This window comes from Poecilia latipinna, unplaced genomic scaffold (genome assembly GCF_001443285.1).
Source record: "Poecilia latipinna isolate Pla-1442-1.1 unplaced genomic scaffold, P_latipinna-1.0 Scaffold1413, whole genome shotgun sequence".
Taxonomy (NCBI): Eukaryota; Metazoa; Chordata; class Actinopteri; order Cyprinodontiformes; family Poeciliidae; genus Poecilia; species Poecilia latipinna.
In genome coordinates this window covers 143,425-153,730 of record NW_015114029.1, presented here as the reverse complement: position 1 = coordinate 153,730, position 10,306 = coordinate 143,425, and the positions used below count along the sequence as shown (strand labels likewise).

General features: G+C 40.7%; 2 protein-coding genes across 6 annotated transcripts in view; one reads left to right on the top strand and one right to left on the bottom strand.

Annotated features, from left to right (window-relative positions):
* The first annotated feature begins 1,917 nt into the window (after window positions 1–1,917).
* On the top strand, window positions 1,918–6,040 carry fam163b (family with sequence similarity 163 member B). 2 transcript variants are annotated; one of them, XM_015056853.1, is made up of 4 exons: window positions 1,918–2,229; window positions 2,318–2,443; window positions 4,469–4,584; window positions 5,492–6,040. In XM_015056853.1, exons 3-4 carry the CDS (start codon window positions 4,492–4,494, stop codon window positions 5,924–5,926), a joined length of 528 nt encoding a protein of 175 aa, XP_014912339.1. In that variant the 5' UTR covers window positions 1,918–2,229; window positions 2,318–2,443; window positions 4,469–4,491; the 3' UTR covers window positions 5,927–6,040. The 2 variants fall into 2 exon arrangements, with proteins under 2 accessions (XP_014912339.1, XP_014912338.1); XM_015056852.1 differs by having other exon boundaries at window positions 1,918–2,443.
* Window positions 6,041–9,072: 3,032 nt separating this feature from the next.
* The window catches only part of ttc16 (tetratricopeptide repeat domain 16), a 38,976-nt gene continuing 37,742 nt past the window's right edge, over window positions 9,073–10,306 (bottom strand). For 3 of the 4 annotated variants that reach the window (XM_015056871.1, XM_015056870.1, XM_015056867.1), the window contains exon 19: window positions 9,073–9,515. In XM_015056871.1, coding sequence (XP_014912357.1) covers window positions 9,397–9,515 — 119 coding nt within the window. In that variant the 3' untranslated portion in view covers window positions 9,073–9,396. The remainder of the gene's footprint in view (window positions 9,516–10,306) is intronic. The other variant, XM_015056868.1, reaches the window with a different exon arrangement.

The window sequence follows — 10,306 nt, the reverse complement described above, 5'->3', positions numbered from 1 at the left end:
ACAGGGTCAGATCTCCGTGCCACGACGGCGTACAGCGCCACGATGGCGAACAGCGCCACGACGGCGTACAGGGCCACGACGGCGTACAGGGCCACGACGGCGTACGGGGCCACGACGGGGCCACGACGGCCACAGTTTCACATTTTTTATCAAACGTTGCCACTCTGTCTAACCAGGAGGAAAACTGACTTTATGACGAGTTGAACAGATTATAGCGATGATGCTGCAGCTCTTCAACAATTTCACTTTTAATTATGACTTAGAAAGTTGAAAATATGACTTTTGTTCTCAGAAAATTACTCCTATCCTTGTAGTTATGACTTTTTTAGTAGTTATTTTGGTAATTCTGAGCTTAAAACTAAAGAATTGGAGAAACTTTCACAGCTTTCCAGTGTTTTTTGTAGTAAATAATCTAGATTAATTGTTATTTTCCTGTGATGGTTTCATCTGCTCCCAGACGAAGATAAATAATCTGAAAAGTGAGTTTTAAAGCTGAAGTCTTCAGTATCTCTGGTCTGCTGGGAGCAGCTGAAGTGTTGAATCTCAGCATCAGAAACAGGAAGGAGGGAAAAGAACCTCTAGCTTCTCGTCTCCATTAATATTACAAACTCTTGTCTGCACAATACAGAGAATCTCAGCCTGGTAAATAATTCACACTATAAAATCCTCCCTTCCTTTTCCTCTTAAAGTCGTCTTTTCTCGGAGCGAGCAGAGATGGAGAGGCTGAAAGTCGCTCCACTGGTTCGGGGAAAACGTTTCCAAACCATCCAGAGGTTCTGGAAATCCGCATTTCATCTGGTTCATCACTTTATAACAACTTCACTTAGGAGTAAAAATTATTATTGTTAGAATAATAATGACTTTGGTCATGGCGGACATATTTAGACCGTGATGCATCTCGACTCACCCTTTGTGTCAGAAACCCTAAAATAATAATTTATAGCAGCAGCAAAGTTTCACTCTGGAAACGTAAAAAAAATATTTTGAATTTCTTTACACTTTTAGCAGCATATTGAGGGCTGAGTGAGTTTTTATGTGTTTAGTTTATGTTGACTTGTCTCCTTCAGGCTGCTGCGGCTCAGACTCACCACTTTCACTCACTTTCTTCTCCTACTACTCTCTAATTTACATTATTTAATATTGTTTCAGCTGTTAACTTTGTTTTCTCAGTTTTTTTCTCTCCATAGAAGCTTCAGCTGGTCTGACGTCTCTGTTGAACTGCAGTTTGACATTTCAGAAATAAATCCTCTTAATGAAAACACAGCAATCTCAAAAAATATATTGATTTTCAATTTTAAAAAATCACTTTGGAGCTTTTTTTTGTATCGAGAATCGTATGATCAACAACCGGATGTTTCCACTGGCGTAAACCACGAAGAAGACAGCAGGAAGTGGCTGGATGAGACGGAGCGGCATGTTTCTTAACGACCTACTGCGTAAGCAAACTTCTTTGCATGATTTTAATTTCCTTTCTTACTTAACTGAACCACTGCAACTGCAAAGGTTTGTTTTTTCGACATTAGTGGAACGTTTTATATTGTGTAGTGAAAATACAGTTTGTGATTCTTTCCTGAAGAAGGAAAGCCAGGATGGGACTGAGTAGAAAAACTTCTCTACATTTACCGCTCCAGATCTTCAGGAACTCTTTGAAATGTCAGGACATTTTCAGTAAACCTCTACTGGTCAGAAAACTAAAAGTGTGTCGAGTCGTTTAGCCAAATAAACCAACACAGAAATGATTCAACAGGCACTAAGTCAACCTCCATCCATCTGAATCCCAGACCTAAGCCCTGAGGGACCCCCATATTTTACGTTTATTTTTTTTTATTTATGTATTTATTAGCAGATCAGCTGCAGAGTCACGTTCTTCATTAAATAAACCAAATCTAACAGTTTCGTTATAATCAGCGTCAGTTCTGGAAACAAGAAGACAAATCAGAGTTTAAAGTTTCAGTTCCGGGCGGCTCGGTCGGCTGATTTCCTCTGATCCTCTTTAGATCTCTGAGCTTTAAGGACGTTTCGATGTGAAGCTGTTTCCGCTGCTGTTTGTTGTGACGCAGTGTCTCATCCACGCAGCATCACGGACAGGATGAGACCGGATCCGCTGCGCACAGCGCACAGTCAGTGATCAGTGGCTCTGATCTGCAGCCAGCCGCGCTCTCTGCCTGTTTCCATGAAGATCTGGACATTTTTAACTCTGACGGGACTTTTTGTCGCTGCTTTAAACCGGTTCAGGAGTCCGTTCATCTCTGGAGAACGGTTCTTTTCTGCCACGGTGACTCCTGGTTGTGCGTGTTTCTGCCTCTGGTTCTCTCAGATCCCGGCCTGCGGATAAATCGGTTGGTTCCAGTTTGGAGTCTGGCGCTCGGTTCCACCTCTTCCCGCCTCCCGCTGCGCCCTGAAGCGGGGGAGACATGAGGCCACCCAAACACTGAGGAGACGGGTAAGACCCGGAGTGTTTATGGGATCCATCTGTGGCTGCAGCGCGGCGTGAAGTCACTACAGGAGTCGCTGTGCGCTAGATTCATGCGTAAAATGCGCTGCAAATGCGTAAAATGGAATAGAAATGGAGAGGATGAATCTTTTTGGATCGTAACTATTCGGGGTCAATGATTTGTACGCTTATATATCAGGTGAAAAAAACTTAATACGGTTTTTATTTCTTTAAAAGCTTCCTGTCGACTTTGATCTGAAGTTTCTGGAGTCTCAGCTGGTTGATAGAATTATGATTAAAAAACTATCATCATTTACTATTTTATATTCCAAACAGCTTCATTAGCTGAAGCGGAGACATTTCACTGGATGAGTCTGAGCGATGCTGAAAATCAGAACTGATTTCTGCTTCTGAAGCTTCATCAGTTCGTTTAGAGTCGGTCCAGATGAAGCTGCTTCACAGGGAGAACATTCAGGTGTTTTATTCTAGTTTCTAAATTTATTTGCTCTAAATAAACGTGTAAATCGCTTCCTCAGAATTCATTACTGGACATTTGAGCAGCTTTAAATTCAAAAGGCCTTCAAACGTTAAATTTGACTGGATGCAGGAGTTCATGTTGGTTTCTGTCGTTTTGGTTCCTTTGTTTTCCAAATGTTTTCTCCTCACTGACTCAACACCTGCTGCCACAGTTTTATAAGCTCTGCACTGGTGGCAGCACGATTCTGGCATCCTGCAGCTGCGTCTCTCCTCTCTCTCTTTATAATCCAGTCTGCAGATTAGATTAACAATAATTTCAGATTGTTTCACAGATTCACTTGTACTGAAGATTTAACTCAGGAATAATTGTTCTTCTTATTTAAAAATAATCCTTTTAAGATGATAAAAGTCTTTGCAATAAACAATAATCTAAATATTCAAACTGAATAAATCAATGTGATGTTTAAAAACTATAAAATGCCACATTATTTCAACAGAACAACCGTGTTCCTATAACAGACACTAAAATGTTTCTGTCCAGCTTATTAAAATTTATTTTAAACTCTTCCCAGATTTACATTTCACGCCTCATCAGGCCCCAGAGGCTCGGATCAAATAAGACATCCGTACCCGAAAACACGACCTTTAACCCGGAAAAGTGGGTCGCTGAATACACAATGATTTGTTTCCTGCATTTCTGGCTTAATTTTAGACACATTGGAGGAACGTTGAATAAATGTAACTGTTGAGGCAGCAGAGGAGCCTGAGTCAGAGGCCTGCAGGGAGGAGCGGGAAACCTCCGCTGATGCTTTCCGGTGCTTTAATTCACTAATTCCCACTTAATTCAGGTTGGAATATGACAGAGAATAAATAAATTATGTAACTTAAACTGACCGACCTTTTGGACTTCTTTTATAAACCAGTCAGTTTTTTTTGTTTCTGGTTTATTTTTATTTCCTCTGGTTGTCTTTGTATCATTAATGTTTCACTCCTTCAGTTCAGGAAAAGTGACCAAAGGAGACTCTCTATTAACCCTTTACGGACCGTTTTCACTGTGAAAGCAGCCAAACAGAAGCATGAACACTACAGTTCATACTTATGTATTTAACACTAACGTTATTATAGAAGAGCTTTGACTCCAGTCTAGAGGCTGAAGTGAGAACTACATGAGGTTCATTGAAGCAGAAGTGTTCTGCACCGACTGCATTGAATTTGGCTGAAAAGCTCAGTAAATAATAATCCTTCAGAGTTTTCTCTCTAATAACTCATAGCTGAATGTCTGGAACATCATGAAAAAGTCAGATTTTGGTCAAACCAGTGGAATATAAATTTTAATATTCATTTTTCAATCAGAACTCTTCAGAATAAACAAAATCAATCTAGAGTTTTTACTTTTCTCTAAACTTTGCTTGTTTCTCCTTATTGTGACTTCAACACATTAACCTTCCCTCTCATCATCCTTCATCTCCTCCCCTCCATCTGTCCGTTTCTCCGTCCTTCCTCTCCTGTTTGACCTTGTTATCTGCCCTTCGTCTCTCTTGGTGTCGCCGCCTGCAGCTGGTTGATGGGGAGCATTTCGAATGTCAGCCGGGACAGTGGTCATCGCAGGAGGAATTCTGGCTACAGTCATCTTACTGACCATCGTCGCTGTGTTGTGTTTATGTAGGCTGCAGGTACGTCACTCTAAAGACTTTGCTTTTACAACACAGATTACATACAAACTAACATCAAAATGTGAATGTACATTTACTCAGTGTGGACTTTTACTAGTACATTTTATCTGCATACTTTTACTTCAGTAAAGTGTTTGAGTACTTTCTCCACCACTGGAAACTGCCAAACAGCTTGTTGACAAAAAGATTGTGTTTAATGGTTTTTATGTGGACTACTGCCACCTGCTGGTGGGAGTTAGCATCACTTAAGCCCAGTGTGTTTGACGATGTTTGGGGAAAATTAGTAATAAACTCACTATTATGCATCAGAGTGAAGAATGCAGGGTGTGTTGAGTTTGTGTGATTGTGAAATTGTGAAAATCTGGGAGGACTGATGTAATTTGGTCTCTGGAGTCTAGAGACAAATAAAATCTGTGGCAGGACAACCGTATGTGTGACAGTAGGAGGCGCTGTTGCAACTTAACACTATGCTACGCCCAAAATGTAAACATGTAACACACTGTAACATACAGAAAAACACTGAACTTTACGACTCAAGTGTTTAATGTTTTTCTTGAACAGCGCCTCCTACCGTCACAACAAAAGGTTGTCACAGACCGGATTTGGCCCCGGGGCCTTGAGTTTGACACCTTAAAGCAGGGGTGTCCAAAGTGGGTCCTCGGTTGGCCTCCTGCGTGTTTTAGTTCTCTCCCTGGTTTAACGCACCTGGATCAAATGATGGCTGTTAGAGGCCGTAAGAGGAACATTGACCTGCTGAGGATGTTGTTACTTCCACCAAGGAGAGAATTAAAACATGCAGGATGCCGACAGAGGCCCCACTTTGGGCCCCCCTGCCTTAAAGGAACAGAAGGTGTTTAATTACTAATTGAAACGTGAGAAAGTGAAACCTTCCTGTGTTGCTGTGCAGTATTACTGCTGCAAGCCGGAGGAGTCTGAGAAGGGGGACGACGAGGAACCGGAGCTGTCCACCATGTCGCCCTCTCGGCCCCTGGCTCTGTGCGCTCCGCCCACGCCTCCCACGCCGGAGCACTACAGCGACGAGCCCGAGCCGTACCCGCCCACCTTCCTCACCGAGGCCAACGGGCCCTGCAGCTACTCCCCGCCGCCGCCGCGCCGGGGCCAGCGGGTCCACGCCTTCTGCCCGTCCTGCGCCCGCTGCTCGCTGCCCTTCTACCTGCAGCATCCGGAGCGGCTGTGCAACGGCGGCCGCAGGATCAGCTACCGGACTGTGCAGCAGCAGGACCTGGAGCTGCCCGCCGACCTGGACAGCTTCTACCAGAAACTGATCCGCTCCTACACCATGAAGGAGGTGGTGACCCACAGCGTGAGCACCGACGTGTAGCTGCCGATGGAGAGAAGGAGCAGAGTTCTGCCAAAACACTCGGACGTCTTGAGATTAATCTGAACTGTTTGAGAAAAAACAGCGCAATTCCTGAGTTTGAAAAGTCAAGAATTTTCTAGAAAAAACAATTATTTCTGAATTTCAAAAGTCAAAAATTTGCTGGAAAAACTAAAATCTTCACATTAATATCAGAAATTTCTAAGAAAAAATTAGATTATGTTAATTTGAAAATTTGCTGTAAAAAAACTGAAATTTTTAATCTCAGAAATTTTATAGAAAGAACAAAGATTTCTGAATTTGAAAAGTGGTACATTTCCTGCAAAAAAATCTCAGAAATGTTTGAGAAAAAAACATTTCTGAGTTTCAAAAATTGCTCCTTTTTTCCTCTGCAGTGGCTCTGATGCGCCACGGTGAACCGTCTGCAGCTGAAAACTGTTTCTGAACTTAATCTGTCTGTTAGCATCAACATGATCATTTATGACCAATATATCTGAATCTGTGGTAGCTAGACTGGCATATGAGAGACTTATTGATGTTTTTTGTGAATTTAAATAAAATCATATGAGTAGATTTAAAGCTGCAGTATGTAACTTTAGATAAATATATATTCTTTATATATTTGTTAAAACTGTCACTATATGAGACAGGTAATCTGTGAAAAAACCGATTTCCACTTTCTGTCTGCAGAAATGCACCAAAAACAACCAATCAGAGCCAGAAGGAGGGTCTTAGCACTGGCAATCATCCATGTGTATGTGCTGCACATTGAACTCACTGATGCAGTAGCACTGTTCATCCGTGGCTATGCTAACTAGCCTTAGCATTCTTAGCATTTGTGACGGGCTGTAGAGAAGGAGCTGTAACAGCAGAGAGAAAGGGGAGGGTGTGAGTGCTGCGTACAGGAGGGTGATTGACAGCGCCAAGAACAGCGTATTTATGCAGATGGCAGCAGGACCACATGGAGAAAGCAAAGGAGTCTTCAGATTATCCGTCTTATACTATTGCAACATAATGATAGTTTTAACATATATGTAAAAATCAAACTAAAAAAATAAAAGTTACATATTTTAACAGATTTTATTTGGTTAAAGGAAACAAAATAATTCTGATAATGTTTCATATAAATTGGTAAATAAATTAAATTTTCAGATAAAAAAACTTACTATTATGTAAGTTTAGCTTCAAATCCTCCTGTTACTCCTGTGATGGAGATCCACTGTTTAAATATTAATATGAGCACAAATTTCACTTCGTGTTTGTTTTCACTCGTAAAAACAAAAAATGTTGATTCATTTGGTCTCAGCTGCCTTTAAATGTTTAAAGACACTTTAAACATTTAAAGACATGAACCAGTTTCAGTTCCAGGTACAGAAAACATTTATTAATATAATAAATATGACTGTAAATAAAACAATGTTTTTCAGAGACAGGATCCTTATGAGGGACTGACCTGTAGAACAGCAGACCATAAACTTTACACGCAAAAAAATTACGAATAAAGTGAAACTTTTGTAGAAATTGTCTGTGAAAATTTTGTTATGAGAATAAAGTCCAAAAAAACCAGAAGGAAGTTGGAGTATTACAATTTAATTCTTGTAATTTTATCACTTTCTTCACGTCATTTTATTTATTTTTTTCTTTACATGGCCTCTAAACTCCGTCATAAGTTTGGAAGTTAAGCTGGGAACTTTTTTTTGTTCAAACTTTAAAATAGAAAATTAAAAGTTGATTTCTGTAAAGTAGTTTGAGTCAGAGAGAGAACAGAGACACAGCTCCAGATTGTAAAAAAAAAATATTAAAATGACCCAAAATCTCACATCTGGATCTGTTGTTTATAAATTCACAAAATAACCAAAAAGAAAATCTTTTGATTTGAATTGTTATTTAATGGAAATTAAAGTACCTTCATGTTTTCAGCTAATTTTAACAGTACACAATGTTCATACTTCAGTTTTGTACAAAGAGGTATCAGTTATATAAAAACACACAGTACGCAACAGTTTAAAATACACATCTGAGTACATTTCAGCCATACTTCAAGTGTCAGGAATCTGTCTGTCTGCGCTCCGGAGAACCAGACCAGAACTGGCATCAGTTGACCCGACTGAGAACCGTCAGCTGGCGTCGGGATCGTCACGATAAATGAAAATGTGCTACGACTAATAAATACGCTCCCGCACGGTGCAGGCGGGTCCAACGGGAATGTTTCTCACTTCGTGCTGCAGCGAGCCGGACACCAAAACCACATTAAACAGGTTTTATCAACACTTTCTGTAATAAAGTCATGCAGGATATTCAGCTGGGAAATAATTTAGGCTTTTGCTGCAGCGAAGAACACGACACAAGGTGTAAAATCATCTTCATCTTCGGCTCGACAGCAGAACTGATAACTGATAAGTAATCAATAACAACTGGTCTAAAGGACATACAGTCTATGTAGAAAAAAGGAAACAAAATCATCTAAAAGTTCTGCTTTTTGAAAACGTTTCCTTGTTATTCACAGTAGCTGCTTTAAAAACACAAGGCCTCGATTGGACTGTCCCGGATATTATCCGAACAAAAATATCTCAAGAATCTGGAAAAGAATCCAAACTGTGCTGAAGTAAGCATGCCAGGCCAGCAGGGGGCGATGACTTTCAATTTAAGGTTAAAAACAAAAGGATGAAACATGATCACTACTACTGAGTGCTGTTTGTAAAGTTATCCAGTCAGTTTTTCATATTTAAACTGTTCAATTATTTCTAAATGTCACAGTTTCAAACTAGATATTTAATTAGCAAGCTAACTATTAAGCTTAATATTTATCTTGGCAAATAAATATTTGGCTCCAAACTAAACATTTAGCTAGCAAGCTAAATGTTTAGTCTCAAACTAAATATTTAGGAAACATTCTAAGTAGTTTGCTAAATTAAATATTTAGACAGCAAGTTAAATAGTTAGTATGAAGCTACCTAAATATTTTTGCTCCAAAAGCTACATATTTAACTAGATTAAATATCTAATTAGGAAGGTAAATATTTAGCTCCAAACTAATTATGTAGCTAGCAAGCTGAATATTTAGCATGTAGCTAAATATTTAGCTAGTGAGTTAAATGTTTAACTAGCAAGCTAAATATTTAGTTTGGAGTTAAATATTTAGCTTGCTAGCTAACTATGTAGCTTGAATCTGTGACATTTATAAATTAATAAAAAACAGATGAAAATATGTCTATAAAATTAACCCCCATTGTTTTCTATTATTACAGGCTAAATAACCCAAATTATTTCTGTTCATTTTTGACTGTAACTTTACAAACGGCCCTCCATATTCTACATCTTTAAATTTATAACAATTTAAGCTAATCACTGATGACTTTAAAAAGCTGAACCGGTCAATAGAAATTTGACCAGATGAGGGAAACATCCGAGATTATTTGTGTGTTTTTCTGATGGGAGCTGGAGCGACGCTGCAGTTGCGGCGTCCCGGTCCGTCATGGCCGAACGGCTCGGCAGGAGTGGCAGCAGGCCTTGCTGTAGTACCAGTGGCTGCACAGGTTCACCTTCAGAGCCAGCAGGCAGTTGGTGGAGGGCCGGTCCTGACAGCTCTCATCTGGAAAATAATCAGGAAAAACAGCAGCCAATGAAGCCACTCAAAGCATACAGGCTGGAAAAACATCCCGGAAAATTAGACTAAGTTATATTTAATCCCACGGAAAATTACAGACTGGTGAGAGAGTTGAGTTTGGCTTAGTCTGATCTGTGGACATATCAGAAGTGGCAGACATGTTGGACATGGAGGTGGCGGACATGTTGGACATGTTGGAGGTGTTGGACATATTGGAGGTGGCAGACATGTTGGACATGGAGGTGGCAGACATGTTGGAGATGTTGGAGGTGGTGGACATGTTGGAGATGGCGGGCATGTTGGACATGTTGGAGGTGGCGGACATGTTGGACATGGTGGGCATGTTGGACATGTTGGACATGGAGGTGGCGGACATGTTGGACATGTTGGTGGTGGTGGACATGTTGGACATGTTGGGCATGTTGGACATGTTGGAAGTGTTGGACATGTTGGAGGTGTTGGACATGTTGGACATGTTGGAGGTGTTGGACATGTTGGACATGTTGGAAGTGGTGGACATGTTGGAGGTGTTGGACATGTTGGAAGTGGTGGACATGTTGGAAGTGTTGGACATGGAGGTGGCGGACATATTGGACATGTTGGAAGTGTTGGACATGTTGGACATGTTGGAGGTGTTGGACATGTTGGAGGTGTTGGACATGTTGGAGGTGTTGGACATGTTGGACATGTTGGAGGTGTTGGGCATGTTGGAGGTGTTGGGCATGTTGGACATGTTGGAGGTGTTGGGCATGTTGGAGGTGGTGGACATGTTGGAC

What these genes read in the sequence shown, in the direction of transcription:
- fam163b (XM_015056853.1), top strand. Translation starts at nt 4,492, where the DNA reads ATGTCAGCCGGGACAGTGGTCATCGCAGGAGGAATTCTGGCTACAGTC. An exon ending in TGTGTTTATGTAGGCTGCAG is followed by an intron (nt 4,585 to 5,491) that starts GTACGTCACTCT and finishes GTTGCTGTGCAG; the next exon opens with TATTACTGCTGCAAGCCGGA.